The following is a 22485-nucleotide window of genomic DNA, read 5'->3' as shown; positions in this document are numbered from 1 at the left end:
TATCTTATTGTAATCATTATATAATTATTTGAAAACTGTAGAGTAAGAATATTGACAATTATATTGTTCTTAAAGGCATGTTTTATACATTATCTCATTGGAGTCTCACAACAACCTTATAAGGTAGGTATCATAGGTTTTATGTTCCCCATTTTAACAATTAGGAAAGTGAGACTTAGATAAATTAGATAAATGAATGAATAGATGAATAAATGAATTAATAGACATGCATTTAATTGGTGTTTCCTCTATGCCAAGTATTAAATAAGCATTATGGTTACAAGTAAAGAGTGAGGTTGTCCCCATCTTCAAGGGGAGGACGGGTCCCCTTTTTTATGATAGCAATGACCATAGCAAAGAGGGATGCACACGGATGGTGAATTGATCAATAGGGTAGTTAATTAATATGTATTTCCCAGAAAGGATTTCAGAAATGATTTTGTTACTGTGCCCAGAGCAGAGAATAGAATTTAGGGACTGAAGGGAGTGTGAAAGGTTCTAAGGTTAAATTTCAAAATCACCAACGAAGAGAACAGGATGAGATGTGATGCATAGTCCGGTCTGGCACTGACTAAATATAGTGGGTTAGGTGAGTTTGCACTTATTTACTCACCAATCAACACCATTCAGGCTCAAGGCAAGAATTTCAACTACCTCCCAGGATTAGGAACATGATTTCTGAAGCTCCAGAATAGAAAAAAGATTTAATTTTGATCATATAACTAGTAAATATTAGATGATACTTGAATTCAGTCTTGTTGACTCCAAGGCCAAGACATATGCCATGCTTTAAGACAGAAGAGGTAGATGTATCAAATGAGACCCAGAGCACTCCACAAAGGTCCTAACTAGATTAAAATGAAATTGAGAAATGTTTAACAAAATGAATAAAAATATAATAAGACATAGGTAATATCACATTCTGAAACTAAGTCAATATGCTGCAGCAGTTATCCTTATGTACAGATTAGTGGCCCAAATTTCCTTTTGAGTTTGACACCATTGCTTTAAGGCACAGATTTTAACCTTGGGTCCATGATTTTTAAAACATTTTGATTAAATCTATGTCAACATAACTAGTTTCCTTTGTAATTAATTTTATTTTAAGCATTTAAAAACATTATTATGAGAATGAGTCCATAGGCTTCACAACTTCCTAAAGGGTTCCTGAAACAAGAAGGCTCAGAACTCCTAATACAAGCCACTCCCACTCTAATGCTCTATTTACTATGCTCTATTTACTATGTCTCTGTGTAATGGTAGAAGAGGTGCAGTTGTAGTCATATTTCTAAAGCAAATTCATGGGAAACAGTGCAAACATTCTCTACATAGACTCGAGACTCCAAGTTTAAATACTTCTGAAGTATTTGTGTTAATGAGGGTTTTTTTTAAATTATATTTTCATGGCCTCGAGTAGGGAGATGACTTTGCCCACTGGACCAAGTACAAAATCAGCAGGGCTGTCTAATCCCAATTGTACGGCTGACTTCAGAATGTCATTTACCCCATTTAACCTGAGTGTCAGGCCTCAGTTTCACCATCTGCACCAACAGATAGAGAAGCTTCACTGCAAAATAAAATGCTGAACACATCCTGAGTGCCAAAAGGAGAATTGTCAGATACTGATGTTTTGGCTCACCAGCCCAGAGAAAAGGCTGAATCCAAATTCCAAGTCACTCATAATAAAAGATGCATCAAAATACCAGCTATTCATTCACTTATTTCTTGAGTGGTTTGTCTCTCTTTCTGGGTTTTTCAAAAAAATTGGCATTTGCACTAATAGAGGACTTGTTAAAGGGCCCATTTTCAGGTGTTAGCTGATAATAACCTAGCCAGCCAATAATGGTTTCAGTTCGTGTCTGCCTAAAGATACAGGAGTCATTGTGGGGAGCAAAGTGCTCTATGTCATGGAGATAAAAGTGGCTCTTCCTAATATATATCTAATAGCAGTGGAAAGCCTGTGAAGTAATTCCAGAAGAGTACATAAAGGAAGAAGTCACAATATTGATTCAGTTCTCCTAACCATTTGGTGAAACATGACAAAAACAGGCTACTACTCAAAGTTGAAAGTGGTTTTGAGGATATTTATCATCCAGATCAGTTAATAGAGACCTGGGTTTAAACCTTTTATTATTTTTGTGATCACAAGTAACCTGCTTAGTTTATCAGAACCTCAGTTCCCCTATACGCAAAAGTCATGATATTATTTACACAACTGTGAAATCTTAATTTATTACAGAAATTTGAGTTATTATTGGCCAGAGGCAACTGTGACCTAGAGGATGGGGAGCTTCCTTTGAGTCAGAAAGGCCTGGATTCAAATCCTACATCTAACTCTCTTTGTGACACTAGATAATTCCTTAATGTTTCACTGATCCCTGATAACTAAGACCATAAATTCCAAAACAGTTGTAGATCTGCATAGGTAGTAAGAGTTTCACACAAAGAGTTCTCTTCATACATGAAATCACAGGTCTAGTAAAATATCTATCAATTTTATTTTCTTGTAGGGCAATTGAAGAGGCTGTCCACATACATCAATTTTACTCAAGGATTCAAACCAATCCCATTGGCTATTCTACAAAAGAAATGAGATGGTGCTATTTGGTGTTTGACTCCAGTCTTTGGCTTAGATAATGACCATTGGATGAGAGAAATTACAATAGATATTAGCAATCCCACCTTATATTTAAGTATAAGAATTTAATTCAATCAACATACTTCAATTCAATGGATAAAATGTAAGATGAACCTGGAATTGAGAATGATGAAATTACTTGCCCACAGTTTCTTGATCTTGCCTACACAAAGTTAGCCCTCTTTCTGAGAAAGTATACATCTTAATTAAATTGGTTAGGCCATAGTGTCAATCAAGACAAATGCTTTATCCCAATAAAGGATAGTCAGTTTCACTCTGTTAAGTGATCACCCATAATCCTTCCTGACTATCTTTCAAAGGTATACTGATGATTACAAGAGAGAGTAGGCAACTAAGCAGGAATGACTGAATACAAAGTCATAGTCACTAATCTAAAAATAACACATCTTATGGAGTATGGGTAAATAAAATAATCTTCATCTATAAATTTTAATAATATAATTTTGTTTATTTCCCACATTTTCCATTTCCCCAGGGGCAGGGATGGAAGAATTCAAATTCTACATCTCACAATGGTATTTTGATGACTAATATAATGACAATGCAAAGCTTATTTCCATAAATGAAAGACATTTAATCTTCTCCAAAATTCTGGGAGATAGGTGGAACAAGGTAAGGATAAGGAGGTAGGGCATAAATATTAAGGGCTAGACTTCTTTGTGTATCACTGCATTGGCTCTAGGAAAAAGGACAACACGCCCACTGTATCCAATGGCAGATATCTTTTGTACTTTCTCTACTTCCACTATTAATGACCAGGACAATTAAGTGGCGCAGTGGATAGAGTACTGGCCCTGGAGTCAGGAGGACCTGAGTTCAAATCCTGTCTCAGACACTTGACACTACTCATGGTGTGACCCTGGGTAAGTCAATTAACTCCTATTGCCTCAAACATTTGGGGCCATCTCCGGTTGTCCTGATATGTATCTTGCTGCTGGATCAGGATAGCTATGGAGGACAGAGTGAGGCTGGTGACTTTGCACAGCTCTGCCTCACTTAAATTTAGCTCACTGTAAGTCATGGCATCACCTCCCGATGTCACGGTCCTTTTTGAGAATGGACAACCAACAAGAACATTAATGATCAGTGTTTAATCTGTTTCTGTACTGCTTCCTGGCTCCCAACTATAATCACCCAAGGGTTACTATTTCTCTTGGATACTGATGATGCTGCCTGCTCCCTATTTGTCCTCATTCCTAACTGCTGTACTTCCTACCCCTAACAAACCAATAAAATCTTCCAATATCCTCCACTCCACTTCACCCTATCCAATCCTTTCCTTCTTTTCCTGTCAGACTCATCCCTCTGTCCAACTCCTTATTCCCCCATTTTGGCAAATATGGAGGCTAGCAGATTATACTCCCTCTGTGATGAAACCATTACCACCTGCTAATATTTTTATAGAATTTTATAAACTTGGCCATTCATGAATCATTTACAGTACTTTATTCCAATGAAGAGTTCACAAATCACTCAAATGCTGGCAAAAGGCATAATAATGAGTAATATTTCAAGGAGCTTTGCATTAATATGTCAACTCCCAATTCTGCGAGACCTAAATTATTTTTCCAGGTGCCACTATAGACCAGGCAGCTGCAGAAGCACATTTCCTTTTGGGGGGGGGGTTGTAGGGGGAAGAAAGCCAGAGAGTGATGAGGAATTGTGGACCTTATAGGACTGAGAGAGGGTGACAAAAATGAAATAAATTAACTAACCAATAAAACTCCATGCCTTACACCAATAAGCCAAGTTGTTAGTGAGTTGGGAGGCACAGAAAAGGATGGGGAAATGGGAATTTATAGAATTGATTGTCAGTTTCTTGGCTAAGAGGGAATGAATACTAAGTAGTTCATCTTGATAATCTTAAAATATATACATAGGCAAGTGTTTTATATATGTGTATATATGTGTGTTATCAGAATGATCCCAAAGAAATTTTACTTCAAACAGTTAGCATGTTAGATTTAGAATATACCATTAATTAGAGACTCACATATCCTTAGCACTTAATAATTTAGAATACCAAGTATCAATAAACAGTAAGAATACACTCTACCCCTCCAACAGTTAACAAATTCTTGTCTTGTTTTGGGATTTGTTAGTTTGAAACTGTAGCAGGAGAAACTGAGGAAGAGATCATTAGAGAGTCAATTTATATGCCCATGTTTCTGATAATTTCTGTGCATTTTCTTTTTTTTTTTATTTTCAGAGGCAAAACTCGATGAATTCCCAGGGCTCAATAAACCTGTTTCTAAACAAACATGAAAAGTTCATAGGAATTCCATTTTTTTTTTTCACAAAAAGAGAATCAATCAGAAGAGATGTACTAGGACTTCCAGAGCCAGGAAGTTAGGCAACAAGAACTAGAATGATCAGGGGACAGCCTGGAGCCAGGAAATCCAGGAGTTCATCTGTGACCATTCTTTCCCTTGCCTGGGGTAGGTCTTAGTACTCCAGGGATCCAGACAAGAGAGGAAGTAACTTAAGTCTTAGATCAGTCCCCTGCCACTCCATGTTTGCACTCTTCTGAAAGGTATGAATTTTAATGTGTTTTCTATCAACAACAACAAAAAGTCTATTTTGCTAACTTTCACAAGTTGTAAAAATCAGAAGTTTTCTTCAAAATTCTATTCTCTGGAAAACCAAGGTAAACACATTGCATAGCAAAGCAAGTGTCTTTCATGGTATCAGAAAATTCAGGGTTTTAGATTGTCTAGAGATTGGACTATCACCATTCCCACCTAGTCAGAAAATCTATACTACTCACTGGTAATGTCCCATTAGTCTATGGATAAGGTCCCAGATCCTTAACTTATCTGACACTTCAAATCTTTCATCCAGACCATAAGAATCCAGGAACTGCCACCTTAGATCCTAGACATGGTCTGCCCAATCAAGAATCCTGTCTTTAATTTTGGTATAAGGGTTGGTGTTCTGAAAAACATCAGCCTCAGAAGGATATAGCCCAAATGATCTCTACACCACCCTTAATGGCCAATTATAGAATATTTCTTTGCATTTATTTATTCCTTACAGTACATAATATTTTACTCTATATACACACCAGAAATAATTGGACAATTGTAGTCTCACTTTCCATAATCAAATGAGAGGAGCCAAGTGAAAGAATTTGGTAAAATTAATTTGTTGTTGGGGGCAGCTAGGTGGCTCAGTGGATAAAGCACTGGCCCTGGATTCAGGAGGACCTGAGTTCAAATCCGGCCTCAGACACTTGACACTTAATAGCTGTGTGACCCTGGGCAAGTCACTTAACCCCCATTGCCCCACAAAAACAAACAAGCAAACAAACAAAAAACACAAACAAAATTAATTTGTTGTTTAGTCTTTTCTAACTCTTCATGACCCTCTGGACCATACTATCCGTGGGATTTTCTTGGCAAAGGTACTAGAGTGGTTTGCCATTTCCTTCTCTAGTGGATTAAGGCTGTTGTGGTTGTTGTTTGTCCTTTGTTCTCAAAGAGGACCATGACATCTGGAGGTGATGTCATGACTTTCAGTAAATTGGATTTAAGTGAGGGAGGGCTTTGCAAAGTCACCAGCCTCACTCTCTCCTCCAGAGCCATCTGGGTCCAGCGGCAAATGGCAAGCTATACATCAGGATGACTCAAAATAGCCCCAGATGTTTGAGGCAATCAGGATTAAGTGACTTGCCCAGAGTCACACGGCTAATAAGTGTCTGAGGCTGGATTTGAACTCAAATATTCCTATGTCTAGGTCTAGTGTTCTATATACTGAACTTCCTAGCTGCCTCCTGGTAAAATGAATAGTGATAGAAATATGTGAGATAGTTGTATATGTTCACAGATGTATAGAACTTCAAGATCTTTGAGACCATCTAGACCTGTCCCTTAATTCTAAATAATATTTCAGTAGCTAGATAGTACAGTGAATAGATCACCAGCCCTAGAGTTAGGAAGACCTGAATTCAAATCTGGCCTGAGACACTTACTAGTTGTGTGACTCTGGGAAAGGCACTTAACCCTGATAGCCTTCAATTTAAAATATATATATATATTTTATGAGCAAAGACATACCATCTCACCTTCCTATCCCACCCTTCCCTCCCACAACTGAGAGGAAAAGAAAAACAAAATCTGCCCTTAATTTTCCAGATGAGGAAACTAAACACCAGAGTGGTCAAATGATTCTGCCCTCCCTTTCCCAACTAATTTCTCTCCCTTTACTTCAAGAAATTTTTGAAATGTCATGCCTACTCTAGGGTTATTTGAAATTAATTGAAAGAAGGGGCCATTTGAAAAATTGGAGAGTGGTGTAGTATAAATGAGCGCTGTATTTGTAGTAAAAAAAACAGGGTTTGAATTTTGGTTTTGCCATTTGATGTTTATATGACCTTGAGTAAGTAACTTACCCTTTATGGGTGTCATTTTTCTCATCTGTAAAAAATAGGAGGCTAGGCTACATGACCTTGAATTTCTGTTCCACCTCTAAATATATTATCTTATTGTCTGTGTACTTGTTATAAGAGAACTGAAACCCAGGGAAGTGGTAATAACTACCAAAACTCTAATGGCATTAGAAAGATAATTAAAGTTAAATACTACCTGTCTTGTGCAAAAAACCACCACTACCACCACCACCGTCATCATCAAGGCCTATCTCTTTTATTTTTAGTACCCAGTTACAAAATAATAAGATCCAGTTTAATGGAGCAATTATTTAAAAAATTAGAGATACATGGAAAGAAGAGCAGAAGGAAAGAAAGTGGTCCCCTAATAGTTTCTTTTACTGGGATTCAAAATTTATAGATTCAAGTTCAGTCTGGGCCCCCACCAATTTATTAGACTAATAGGATGTTTCTAGTATCTCTGATGCTTTCTTTTCTACATATATCAGACAGAGATTAAACTTTCTCACGTGCCAAAGTGCTTTCTACCCATCACCTCGATATTATCAAATGCGTGCACTTGGAAGAGACCTCTTTAGCTAAGGTTCTTGAAAAGGAGGAAAGTATGCTGAAGATACCTGGATTTCATTGGATAATTACAGAATGGCATATTTCTCAGCCTAAAGCAATGTACCTGCCTAACTCCTAGCAGAACCTCAACCAACAATATAGCATGGTGCTCAAGACTTTCTATTATAAATGGGACTCAGGCTCTCTGTCCCTCTCTCTGTTGACCATCATTAGAACAGACAGAGGTTCCCTCAATTGAATAGTACATGCCATTCCCAAGATGAATGCCTATTTAGTCTTCAGAGGTAGGGGGCACATACTTAACATGCCTTAGCATTAGCACTAAAGTAAGCTAATTTGGGGTCTATGAAGGGACTGAAGCAACTCAGAATAACTTTAATTTCAGAGTGGGGAGTAGGAAAGGAATAGAGTTATCTCGAATGAATTGAGAAAGTCCTGACATAAAACACATGTGACCTTCTAAGTCTATCATATGACTAACTTTTACCCTCTGATTTCACATGGATACCAAAGCTATTCTGAATCCTGACCATAACTTCAAATATATGAGCTATTGGTTATAGAGACAGTGGAAAATAGATTACCCATTGCATTCTATTTAGTAGTAGCCTGAAGGAGGGACATCCTATACCAATAGGTTTGATAAGGCATAGGAAAATTTAAAAATAAAAATACAAAGCAGACAAAACCCCCAACTATTCAGTATGAGAACCAAAATGAGCTTACCTGATAAGTAGCCATTGCTTCTCTATCCAAGGTCTGCATCACTGAGACGCTCCCTGTATTTTCATTGATTCTGAAAATGCCTTTTGGCTCTTGATCCACACCTTTTCCAGTAAGTCGGAATTTGGACCCTTCTGGTCGATCATTATCCACAACCTGTGTCACAGAACCAAAAAATAAAATTATGAATTTTGATACAGCTGAAAGCTAATTTTATATCCCAGTCTTAAGCCAATAAATCATAGCTTCTAATTTCAGATTGTACACCTGTAACACAGAATATGATTAGAAAAGAGACTAACAAAATAACACTAGACTTCAAAGTCCAGCATAACAACGAGTTATAGTTTCTAGTTTCAAGTCTCCTGTTTTGGGTGACTAAATTAGTATAAATTTATATAGACTACTAGATGGATCTAGACAACTGGGCAAATATCAGACTTTGCTTCACACCTAGCCATCTGGCCATCTAGCCATCTGATTTGATGCACTTGTATTCATAGCTATGCTCCTTCCCCTACTTCTCATTTCTTTTTTTGGACACACAAATTAAGTCAATAACATCACTCTTTCTGGAAAGAACATGACATTTACCAGCTGTATGAATCAAGTCACCATCTTTATCACTCTTCTGACCCTCTCTCTATAGTTGTTGTGTCCTCCTATCAAAGCTTAAGTAACATGAAGTCAGGGACTCAATCATTTTCTATATTTGTAGGGGCTTAGTATACTGTTTGACATATGATAAGTGCTCAATAAATCATTTCATATTCATTTATTCAAACAGAAAGTGAAGAAAACATAGAAGGTGGGGGAAATTCTGCAAGAGGACAACAGCAGCCCCCAAAAGTGATAGACCGTCTTGAACATTTCATAGGATCCCTGCCCAGAAATCATTATTATGCCTCTATAGCCAAGGATGAGCAAACAAGGGAATGGCATGGACTATTTGGGCGCAAAATATACATTATCTTAAGAGTCCAAATAGACTTACTTAGAGAAACATACACACTCATAAAGTCTACTGAATAAAGTAATAGTGATTAAACACCTATTTCCTAGTATTCATAATGGATTTACTTGAAGACATTAATTATGGGTGATTTTATTGGAACAGATACACCCTCTCATTGTTATAGAATCCAACCCTTACATGTTTACAAGATAGTCTTAGTGCTATGGCAGAAAAATAGCTCTCTGGTCATCTAACTCTCCCAAATTTGCTTTTTTGGTTTTTATACTCCTATTATTCATCAATAAGCCTGTACTCAAATTATTTATCCCACCCCCCACCCCCCACCCCCCACCCCCCAGCCCTTTGCTAGGATCCCGCAAAGGTCTGCATCCGGCCTGATCTTTGAGATTCCAAGGTGACTTCCACACCATTACGAAGCCTAACAGGAGATCTTTAGTACATAGAGGTGCAACTAATATTAAGGGGAAAAATGTCATTTGAAAGTAGATTTAAAATAAATAGAATCACATGGGAAGAAATGCAAGCTTTCTGATTAATTGTTTAGATTAATTGAATATTCCACAGAATAATCAGAATTCACTTTGGTAGCTTTAGGCACTTTCTTCTTAGTTCTTTGCTTGGAGTTTCAGAGAAAGAAATGAGAAAGATAAACAGTGGCTTAGGTCTATAAAACACCACCTTGAAGTCTTTCTAGCTCTTTCTAACAAGTCTCTAAATGACCAAATAAGAATGCAGAATCAGGTAACTAGTCAAACAACTTTTATATCTCAGAAGATAGGAATGAACAAGGGAAAGGAGCTCTATCCATGGTGCTTTCTATCTCCACTTTTTCTATAGTCCCCACTTGTCCTGTAAACTCTCCTAATAAGGTTCAATTTATAGGGAATTCTATTCTTCCCACTGTCAAGCCTTGAATTTGAGAATTCAGATACTTGTGGAAACTATCCATTTTGAGACATTTAAATTTGTTGTTTCAGTCTTTCCAACTTAAATGTAGAAATAACAACAATACAATTTATTGCAATTCACATTTCCTAAGCCTCTATAATGACCAAATTTTTATGCTTAAAAAGAACAAACAGTGCCTTCCCCCAAAACCTTCAGAGTATGGGGGGATAAAAAGGTGGTGCTTTGGATTTGTTTGTTTGTTTTTTGATGAGGCAATTGTGATTTACTGACTTGCCCAGGGTCACACTAGTAAGTGACAGGTGTCTGAGGCCAAATTTGAACTCAAGTCCTCCTGACTCCAACGCCAGTGCTCTATCCACTTTGCCACCTAGCTGCCCTGGAATTAAAAGTTTTTAAAAGTTTGAAGATAATGGCTACATAATAGTAGGATGAAAAGAAATACCAAGGTTTGTCTCCATTAGATTTAGCCCTCAGACAATGCAGATGGCACACAAACATCTTCATCAGATAATGTAAACACCACATAGTCATACTTTTTATTACCATGGTGGTGGCAGGGATCACTAAAAATGAGCATTTCATAGACAGGGACTAGAGAATGTCTGCGTGGTTCAAGAGCATTTATTATGAACAGATCAATAGAGCAAAAGTCCTATGGACTGTCAGCTAGAATATGGAAATGCACACCATAGCCAATATGGACAGGTTATGTTGTAAAAGGTTGCTTTTATATCTTCTGTTTAGAACTTAGAACACATTTATCCATGGAAACAAGGTTATAAATGGTGGTTCCTTGGCAGGCTCATGGAAACGCAATATCAAATATAGTTGAAATGTATGGCGTAAACATGAGGGTGTAAACTAGCTCAGAGTGTAAACCATTGTTTATAACGTTATTTGTATGGGAAAAAATCCACTCTTAGAACTCAGGAGTTTGGGAAAGAGTCCTAAGACCTTGGTTTGTATTTCTCCTCATCTGGGTGACCTTGAGCATATCCTTTTCCATATCAAATATCAGTTTCCCATCTGTAAGAGGAAGAAGTTGGGTTATACTCTCTGTCATACTCAGTCTAATGATGGAGCCTATAACATTCCCGGATGATTGCATTCTTTTTTTTTTTAATTAATAAAGTATTTTATTTTTTTCCCATTACATGAAAAGATAGTTCTCAACTTTTTTTATACAAGCTTTCCAATTTCAGATTTTTCTCCCTCCCTCCCCTCTCCTCTAGACAGCAGGTAATCTGATATAGGATACACACACACACACACACTTAATAACATTAAATATATTTCTGCATTAGTCATGTTATAAGAGAAAAATCAGAGCAATGATGAAAAACCTCAAAATAGAAAAACATCACCACCAAAAACAAAAGAAATAGTATGGTTCATTCAGCATCTACTCCACAGTTCTTTTTTTTTTTTCCTGGATTTGGAGATCCTCTTCTATCATGAGTTCCCTGGAACCCTTCTGTACCATTGCATTGGTGAGAAGAATCTAGTCCTTCACAGTAGATCAACACTCAATGTTGATGATACTGTGTACAATGTTCATCTGGTTCTGTTCATCTCACTCATCATCAGCCCACACAAGGCCCTCCAGGTTTCTCTGAACTCCTCCTGCTCATTGTTTCTTATAGCACAATAGCATTCCATTGTATTCATATACCACAATTTGTCCAGCCATTCCCCAATTGATGGGCATCCCTTCAACTTCCAATTCCTTGCCACCACATAAAGAGCAGCTATAAATATTTTTGTACATGTGGGTCCCTTTCTCCTTTTCATGATTTCTTTGGGCAAAACACCCAAAAGTGGTATTGCTGGGTCAAAGGGTATGCACAACTTTATTGCCCTTTGGGCATAATTCCAAATTGCTCTCCAGAATGGTTGGATCAGTTCACAGCTCCACCAACAATGCATTAGTGTTCCAATTTTTCCACAGCTTCTCCAACGTTTATTATTTTCCTTTTTTGTCATTTTAGCCAATCTGATAGGTGTCAGGTGGTACCTCAGAGTTGTTTTAATTTGCATCTCTCTAATCATTAGAGATTTAGAGCATTTTTTCATATGGGAATAGATAGCTTTAGTTTCTTCATCAGAAAACTGCCTGTTCATATCCTTTGACTGTTTCTCAATTGGGGAATGACTTGGATTCTTATAAATTTGATTTAGTTCCCTATATATTTTAGAAATGAGGTCTTTATCAGAAGTACTGGCCATAAAATTGTTTCCCTGCTTTCTTCCTCCCTTCTAATTTTGGGTGCATTGTTTCTGTTTATACAATTTTTTTTTTAATTTAATGTAATCAAAATCATACATTGTACATTTTATAATATACTCTATCTCTTGTTTAGTCATAAACTGTTTTCCTTTCCAAAGATCTGATAGGTATACTATTCCTTTCTCTCCTAATTTCTGCCATACTATCTTGGGAGTCTACTTGCCAAGACAAACCCAGGAAATCTATGAACACAACTACCAAACACTCTTCACACAAATCAAATCAGATCTAAATAATTGGAAAGATATCAATTGCTCATGGATAGGCAGAGATAATATAGTAAAAATGACAATACTACCCAAATTAATTTACTCATTCAGTGCCATACCAATCAGACTACCTAAAATTATTTTATAGAGCTAGAAAAAATAATAACAAAATTCATCTGGAAAAACAAAAAATCAAGAATATCCAGGGAAAAAATGAAAACAAATTCATAGGAAGGTGGGGTTAGTGGTACCAAACCTGGAGCTTTACTATAAAGCGGCAGTCATCAAAACTATCTGGTACTGGCTAAGAAATACAGTGGAGGATCAATGGAATAGGCTAGGCACAGGAAATGCAATAGTAAATGACACTAGTAATGTAGTGTTTGATAAACCCAAAGACTCCAGCTTCTGGGATAGGAACTCAGTATTTGACAAAAACTGCCAGATGATTGCATTCTTTATTTCTTGTCCTTCTCTCATATCCCTTCGTTTAACTACAGGTAGTTGGTGGCTGGTCATAAAATACCCTTCTTTCAAGGATAAGACTTTGCTGAATGATCAGAGTAAGAATTCCCTACTCCCTACCCCATCTGTACTGTACCGCCACCTCCTGCAGACTTGGCCAAAGTGACTTCTTGTTTCAGTTGTGTCAAACACTTCATGATCCAGTTTGGAGTTTTCTTGGCCAAGATACTGGAGTGGTTTTCTATTTCCTTGACAACACATTTTAGAGATGAAGCCACTGAGACAAACCAGATTAAGTGGCTTGCCCAGAGTCACACAAGTAGTAAAGGTCTGAGGCCATATTTGAACACAGAAAAATGAGTCTGACTCCAAACATAGCACTCTATCCACTGTGTCACCTACCTGCTCCAAAAAGTGACTATATACATAACGTCAAGAGAAGGGATACTTGTCCCAAGGTCGAAGGAGAATACATTCCTGAACGGTTTTTTCCAGTCACTCCATGTTCAGTAGGGCAGCCAAGAGTTAAGAATCACTTGTGATTTCATGGGGTTTTAATTAGAAATGCATCAATTCTTCAGACCTGTCATAATAGGGCAGTAGAACTATTAGCTTTTAAAGTCAGAAGCCTCACTTTTAGCTTCCTGACTTAGCATCTATTTAATCTTGTACAACTGACTCTCACTGAGTCATAGTTTCATCCTAGGTAAAAAGAAGGAATTTGACCATATGATGTCTAATTTCCCTTCTGTTACTACTTTTATGATTCTCTGAATGGAAGTTCCTTAAGGATAAAGACTTTTATCTCTCTCTGTCTTTGTATGACCAGCACTTAGCACAGTGTCTGACATGATAAGCACTTATTAAATGTTTCTTGTTATCACAGTATCATGACATCATAAATATGAATTTGGAAGAAAGTTTGGAGGTCTTCTAATCCATTCTTCTCATTTTATTTATGAGGAAACTGGGACACAGAGAGATTAAAGGACTTGCCCAAAGTCACAGAAGTAGTGGAAGAGTCAGGATTCAAATCCAGGTTTTCTGACTCCAAAACAGAATTCTTTACACTACACCACCATTTCCTGAATGATTTTCTCCTGCTTTCCTGCATAGATATGACATGGTGACAGCATAAACACATAAGGAAATGGTTTAGGAATATGGCAAAAGCACCTTAACCTGACCCAAGGAGGAATAATTGTTGGAACGCTAAGGTCCTTGGAAAGTAAGTGTTCTTCTGGGGAAACTGTAGACAGAGCCCATTGAATCTGTTTTGACCAATACTTCCTAGGCAGAGTAACACTTTACCAGGGCCCCCTGAATGACAGAATTGATTCTGTGTTAAACTAAGGCCCTGAGGGAAGAGAGAGTTCTCTTCAATCACTAGCTATTTTCTATAGCACCTCTGTGTTCCCAGGAGGGGTCTCAGGGACTAACCCAGTCTGCACTTGCTTAGCTGAGTAGATCTGATGGGATCAGAGAGGGGTAAGGTTTGTGAAATGCCTATAAAACAACGAACTAGCCCTCAGTCATTCATCCAAAACCTACCATGCGAAGCAAGTCAGTTTTCAAATGACCTCCATTATACTGTGTTAAACTCCCTAAAGTTTCCAGGAGGCTGCCGGGCTGCCCTCATAGGGAGGCAGGTGGCCTTTTCTTCTTCTTTTTTTCTTGTTTAATATAACAGAATATAAGAAAACTCAGGCATTGCTTTTAGACAGAATATATCCAGCAGTGTGCTGAGGTGTGAATATCTGCTAATGCTTTAGCTGCTAACTCCTTTTATATCACATAGCAGGCTTTCACAATTAGAGTCTCTTTCCCATTATTCTGTGTAATTCAATACCACTTTTCACTGTAGGAATTTTTTTTTTCATTTTTAGTGTAAAGGAGAAAGAAAGCTAATGATAAGGAAAACTATCATTCCCAGGTGGTAGCTAGCACAGATATGCAAATCCCAGAAGTCACTTGTTTTAATAATTGTATGAAGTAACTTCACCTCACCATGGTAGTGATCAGGCAGAAAAGGCCAATCATAATAGTTTAATAGCATTGGCAAGGATAGAGCTGTGTCATGAGCAAAAAAAAAAAAAAAAAACCAAAACCAAAAAACCTTACAGAAGCAAAGGCTGAGAGAAAGAAGGTTCTACCTACCCCTACCCTTACCCTGGTGGGGTTGAGGAGGGAAGGATGGGGAGGCTTTTTTTAAATCATGTCCACCATCTATCATTTCCCATATATCCACCCTAATTCCCTAAAGGTTTTTTGGTTTCCTTTCTTTTCTGGTTCAGACATCCCATAAAACCAGCTTGACTGTCATCATTTGTGATTATTGGTAAGAAGCATTTTCCTCTACTCCTTGGTTGAGAACACAAAAGTCATGTTTAGTGAATTTGTGAAAGAGACAAAGGTGGAAGGGAGAACTAATTTGTGGAATTAGATATTCAGGATCTAAAGAAGTTCATGGCAGGCTAGTAAAATGGGATGAATTGAAATGCAATTTACTAAATGGAATAAATGACAATTACTACATCCAGAAAAAATGAAAAGTACTACATCTGGAGACAAAATTTCAATTACACAAGTCCAAAGTGGGAGAAATGTAGCAGGCTTAAAATAAACAACAACCTTGTTATTTCATCACTATACAGCTCTTTTTACTGGAGAGTTTTCTCATTACCTGTTCAGCCTTAAAAAGTTGGCTTGGGTTACAATGATAGGCTAAAAAGTCCATGGTCACATGAAATACCTATAACAGGTGATGGACTCAAAACCAGGTCTTCCTAATTTTGTGGTAGGTCTCTATCAACTATTCCATTTTGCCTCTCTAGCTACTGAATATTTCAGTATTTTAATGGACTCTAAGTTTAATCCGAGCCAACACCGTAACCTGTCTGCCTGTTTTGTCAGAGATCATAAAGTATGTGGAAGAGTGGGAGAAGGGAGTAAAGTGTAAAGAGGGTAGAAACTTAGAAAGGGGTCAAGGTATGAAGAGCTGTAAAAGTCAAACAATGGGTTTTATATTTGTTCCTAGAGATAATAGAGATCTACTGGAGTTTATTGTGTAGAATTCAAGGAACTTGGTTAAACTTGCACTTAAGGAAAAGCTTTTTGGCAACTGAGTGGAGGGTAATTGTAGTGGAGAGAGACCGAGTCAAGGGAAACCAATTAGAAGGCTATTAAAATAAGCTAGGCAAATCATCTTCATAGAAATGCTAATTGTGCCCAGCAGAGCTGATAAGATTATCAGGTGAGAGAATATGGTGAAGGGATACTTAACCTAGAGGTCTGTAAACTTTTTTGTTTGTTTGTTTTAACATATTTAAATATTGAGGTAGCTAGGTAGACTACTGCATATAATGCTGGGCCTAGAGTCAGGAAGACCTGAGTTCAAATCTCACCTTAGACACTAATTAGCTGTGTAAACTCAGGCAAATAACTTAACCTCTACTTACCTCATTTTCTTCAACTTTAAAATAGGGATAATAATAACACCTACCTCTCAGGGTTGTCTTAAGGAGCAAATTAGATAATATTTGTAAAGAACTTAGCACAGTGCCTGACACATGGTAAGCACTGTATAAATGTTGGCTATTATCATTATTATTTTGTTGTTATTTTATTTTGATATAATTGGTTTCCATTGTAATGCTATGTATTTTGCTTTATTCATTTAAAAGCATAATTATTTAAAGAGATTCATGGTAGACTGTAAAGGGGGGGATCCATGTCACATACCAAAAAAGTTAAAAACCTCTGGTGAAGAAGGAAAACAGAAGAAGACAAAGGACAGAGCCCTGGGGAACCCTTGTAGAGTATTCTCTAGTTTAACAGTCAGCATGACAAAGGGGAGATAGAGTAGTGTCATAAAATCCTGAAGAAAATGAAGTATCCAGGAGAAGCTGAAAAACAGAATCCAAAACTGTAGACAGGTCCAGAAGGATTAGGATCAAGAAAAGGCTGTTCAGGTTGGTAGTCAAGATATCATCTGTGACATTGGTGATGGCTGTTTCCATTGAATGATGAGGTTAAAATCCAGAGTGAAGAGGGTTTAAAATTGAATGATAAGAGAATAAGTGGAGGCAAAGAGTGGTTTTCTCAAGTTTAGCCAAAAAGAAGAGGAAATTTAGGATGATAGCCAGAAGGGAAGGTGAGATAAAGTGAGGTTTTTGTTTTGTTTTGTTTTTTCAGGATGGGTAAGAAAAGAGCATGTTTTTAGATAGGAAAGAAATGGCCAATAGATGGGGAAACACTGAAGATCAGAGAAAGAATGGAATGATACAGGGTACAATATACTGGAGAAGAAGCAAAGGATGGGATTAAAGAAGAAGAATTAGCCTTAGCAAGGATAAGGGCTGATTCTTCATGTGAGACCAGGGTGAAAAAGGAGATAGTGAGAGAAGCCATCTAAGATGGGAAGGAAGAACAATGAGATGATCTGGGTGATATTTGAAGTGAGATCTGCAGCTAAGTGATTGGGAAGCCATGGAATGCTTGAGGAGGAATGAAAAAAAGATTAGAATAGCTGCATGATTAGAAAGTGAGAGAGTTGGACTAGATGACCCCAAAGGTTTCACAGAGCTCTAAATCTTTGATTCTATGATTACAAGTCTCAGTTCCATTTTTTTATTTATTCAGGTCATATTTTTCTGTTTTACATAATAATGATAATAGCTTATATGTCTCATGATTTCCAGTTTCAAAATTTTTTTTCCATAGAAACCTTATGTGGTGGTTAATACAAATAGAATCTTTACCTTTTTTATAGATGAGGAAACAGGTTCAGAAAGGTAAAATACATGGGATAGTGACTGACTGAAGGAATGAAAAAAGTGTTGAAATACTTGAAATACAAATGCAAAAGAGAAATGAATCACAAGCCAGAAGAACTATGATCAAATTCCAGCTCTGCAATCTCAAATTACCTTGAACAAATTGCTTAACCTTTACCCACCTTAGCTTCTTGATTTGTAAAATGAAGTTGTTAGAGTAGAAGTTTGCTAATGTTCCTTCCAGCTTTGAATCAATGATCTTATGATATGGCTAGCTAGGGTCACAGTCAGAAATTGAACCCAGATCCTTTGATTTTAGCCAAGGTTAGTGAACTTATGTATGCATGTTTTTCTACTGTATCATATTCCCTTTCCACCAAATAACGAGCAATAATGTGTTCCATGTGCCTAGATTTTAATACTCTGTGAGGTTTTGGCAGAATAATGGCACCATTTAGACGTTTCTGCATCAATACTTCCTTCTACAAGGATATTAAATTATTCATGCCCTTGGTTGCTATTGAAATATCCAAGCCTTTTATGTGTGTACCTTGCCCAAACTCTCCATCTTACAGGGGGTTACTATGTTCATTTTGCTTCTATCAATTTCATGCTGTAGTTTCCACCTAAATATGAAACCAAATATTTATGCCCTTATCTGGCTCACAGCTATGGGAAAGGAGAGTAAGTCCCAGATTTATACATGTGGGCCTCCTTGTAATCAGAGAGCATACACAAGGCCCCTGTCCTTCCAGGAAATATCAGTCATTGCCCTTTGGCTGATTCCTTGCTTTGATAAAAACTGCAGGGGATCAGGTTAGTACATCAGCTCTTGTGGTAATTATTCTTTAATTGAAAACAAGGTCGACCCAGAAGGTAGTGTTTGCAAATATGTCAGAGATTTCCATGATAAACACAATTTCAACCTTTTAGAATGAAAGTACTAAAATTTACAACTGTCTGTTTAGGATATTAAAAATGCTTCTTTTTCTTCTCTTCTCTTTCTCCTGCTCTTCCTTTTCCTTCTGTCATTAGGACACTGATAATATACTTGGCATGAAAGTAACCAAAATCACATGCATATTTCTTCATGTATGTTGCTACATAAGGAAATTTAAAGAATGAATAAAGTACATCATCAAGGAAGTACATATTTGAAAAAGATAGACTGATCTTTCTGAATAACAGTGGAAAGCCCTTTTGCTTCATTGGCATCTTTGCAATGACAGGAGAAATCAAGACCCTCAGAACAAAGAATGGAACACTTATAGCAAACTTAGGGGAGAACATGGCTAAAGACAGCAAAGGATGGGCAGTTATGGATTAATTATGATCTTCACTGGTGGGAGCACCTGAATCATTAAAATCACAGTTCCAATAATGTATTTATATTCATGCACATGTAAGTATAAATGATACAATGACAAGCTCCTCTCCAAACAAGCAATATGAAATCCCATGCTACAATGATTAATATTCTTTTTCACATCTGGAAATTCTGAATAGAAATAAGAGCAATCAATGGAAGATACAGAAAGATTTGGCCTTGATGCTGAGAGGGGAAACAATTTCCTTACAATTATAGCTATCAAATGACAATGATTTATCTTTTCTTTGTCTTTTGACCTTGTTTAAGTCTTTCATTGAACCTATCTTGACACTTATGACATTCTATTACATAGTATGTGTATATGTATGTGTGTATGTGTGTGTGTGTGTGTGTGTGTATGTGTGTGTGTGTGTGTGTTATCCTTTGACCAAATTCAAGCTCTATTAAGGTAGGGGCCATGTCTTATTTCATCTTTGTCTCTTCTCTAATGACTAACATAGTACTTTATAAGAAATAACTGCTTAACAAATGTCCATTGGGTTGAAGCTCCAGGAAAACCAATTTTGGCTCTGTATAAAAAATCATTTTCTAAAAATTGGAATTATTGGAATTGCTTAATCTCAGAGTGGAAAAGGACCTCAGTAATTATAGAACCCAAGCCCTACCTATACCACAAAAGCTATAATATCTACTGATAAGTGATCAACCAATCTAGCCTTTGCTTGAAGACTTCCAGTGAGCAGCAGGGAACTTTAGATTGGAGTTCAGTAATCTAAAATTGAATGGTATTGATTGCCTCATGAATTAGTGAGTTCATAGTTAATAAAAAGAGTTCACATGTAGATGAACTCATATCAGTAAGGGATAGAACATATTAATAGCTAGATATCTAGATTGAGATCTTTATATATACTTAGACATATGTATGTATATATATATATATGTATGTGTTATAGTTTTGTATCACCTTCATTATATTGTGTCTATATATGTATACATACACACTATCTATATATATGCAATCATGTATATATATACATACATATATATATATATATATATACACACAATACATGTATATTATACTTTCATATCACCTTTGGTTTTATATCACCTTTATTTCCAATATAGTAACCCAACACAGAGAACCATTTCTTTTAATGGAAAAAAAAGAAAAAGAAAAAAATGAATTTAAGCAAAACTAATATTCAAATTTAGTGTCTAACAATATCACATGTGGCATGTTCCATAGACTAAGATATATTTTTAATATTTATTTTTAGATTAAGGTTTATTTTATGAGGAATTCCTGCATTGGGTGTATGTTTGACCTCAGTAACCTCTAAGATCCCTTCCAAGTTTTAGATTCCAAATACTTCTTATGTTTTTTTTTATATTGTTATTGTCATTTGTATTCTCTCCAAGAGAATAAGCATCATGTATTTTGTCTTATTTAAATTTCTCCTAGCATCAGTTACAATTCTGCACTTACTAAGTGCTTAATATATGACTTTTAAAGTGAAGGAGTCAAAGAAACCCAAGTCAATGCAGAAGACATAAGAACACCTTTGAGTTTCTATCAGTTGTTTTTGCATCTGTTCTAAACTCTGACACAGAATAATTATTGTTTGCATAGCAATTATTTTGTTTCTCTAATTTTCCATTTATCAATGTGAAAAATTGAGTAAAACCTTCCTATTCCATCCTAGCTCATACAAAGAATCAACTCTACGGAGAAAAATTCACATACACATCCAGGAATAGTCTTTGTCTTCCCCTACCAAAATGCCATGTAAAATGCACAAGGTTTATTCTGATTCAAAAAAAAAAAATACATAGTCTTTGTTTTTTTTCTTATTCATAAGATCTCAGTAAGATAACATTTGAAGGCCTCTTGGATCACAGAATCATATATTGAGAGCTAGAAAGGACCCTAGCAGTTATCTAGTCAAATTCTCTCTTTACAGATGAGAACATTGAGGCTCAAGGAGGTTACAGGATAAGGCTTATATTCCCAAGCTTACAGCTCTGGTGAAATAGAACTCCTGTGTTTTGTTATTTTTCACTAGAAGGATACCTTGCCCTGGGTCCTTCTAACCCAGGTTGCCAGGAGGTCAAATCCCTGCCTGACACAGGCATAACTTTGCTTTGCACTACAGAATGAATGCACACAGTCAGGGATGCTTTCTGACTTGGAGCCAAACGAGTTTACCATGACCCATTTCTCATCTGCCATCCCCTTCTCCCCCCCAGCTCTGCTCATTCCAGCTCTTGCCTTCCCTAGTTGTTATAAGCTTATCACAGAAGTAAATCAAAATGTTCTCAAGAGGAGAAAAAAAGATAAAAGCGAAGAATGCAGCGTCCCCGAGAGAGGAATATTTCTATAGTTCTACAACTAGAGTCATTCTGTCTTTTAAAAAAATCCATTATTTCATTTTAGTGTCACGGAGGTGCTACTGATGAATAATGGTTATTCTTCTAACTTCTAGTATTTCTAAAATATTAATACTGGTTGGATACTTCTCCTAAGGGGATGAAGGATCTGAATCTTTTATACACCAGAGAGCCAAGTACCTACATAGAAGCACATGTGATTATTGGGTCACCATAGCTAATATCTCTCATCTATTCTGAAATGGCTCCATCAATGGCATCAACCCATGGGATGGAATCTGGGCAGTGGAACTGATATAGGTATTCCTGTATAGCCTTTTTCCTCATTATTTTTCTCTCCATAATTTGCTTTACATCGTAAATGACACATGAAAAGATATTTTTCATATCTACTCTGGCATCATGAAACCACTGAAAGTTAGAACTAGAAAAGATCAATCAGATCATATAATGTGACTCCTTTATTTCACAGATGAGAAAACTGGGGCCTTAATACAGTGACTTGCTCAACTTCTCACAGGTAACTAGCAGCAGGATCTGGACTTAGAAGACTCCCAGTCTAGAATCTTTTCTACATGAACAAAGGTAACAATAAGGGAAAATCTCATGGCTTATGTATATTGTCAACATTCACGGTCAACAAGCATTCATTAATAATAGCAAGTATTTATACATAGCTTTAAGGTTTGCAAATTGCTTTATTTATCTCATTTGATTCATACACACACACACACACGCACACACACACACACATACACACAGAAAAATCTGGCAGGTAGGTATAATTTATTTTCTCTCTTT

General features: G+C 36.7%; 1 protein-coding gene across 1 annotated transcript in view; it reads right to left on the bottom strand.

The window, feature by feature from the left end:
* CDH13 (cadherin 13) overlaps positions 1–22485 on the bottom strand; it is a 1286821-nt gene that overhangs the window by 675530 nt on the left and 588806 nt on the right. Inside the window, exon 5 of the mRNA XM_043985257.1 lies at positions 8343–8495. Within this exon, the coding sequence (XP_043841192.1) occupies positions 8343–8495 (153 nt within the window). The remainder of the gene's footprint in view (positions 1–8342; positions 8496–22485) is intronic.

The sequence above is a fragment of the Dromiciops gliroides genome, chromosome 2 (assembly GCF_019393635.1).
Source record: "Dromiciops gliroides isolate mDroGli1 chromosome 2, mDroGli1.pri, whole genome shotgun sequence".
NCBI classification, from domain to species: domain Eukaryota; kingdom Metazoa; phylum Chordata; class Mammalia; order Microbiotheria; family Microbiotheriidae; genus Dromiciops; species Dromiciops gliroides.
Note: the sequence above shows the minus strand (reverse complement) of the source record. Positions and strands in the feature narration are given on the sequence as shown.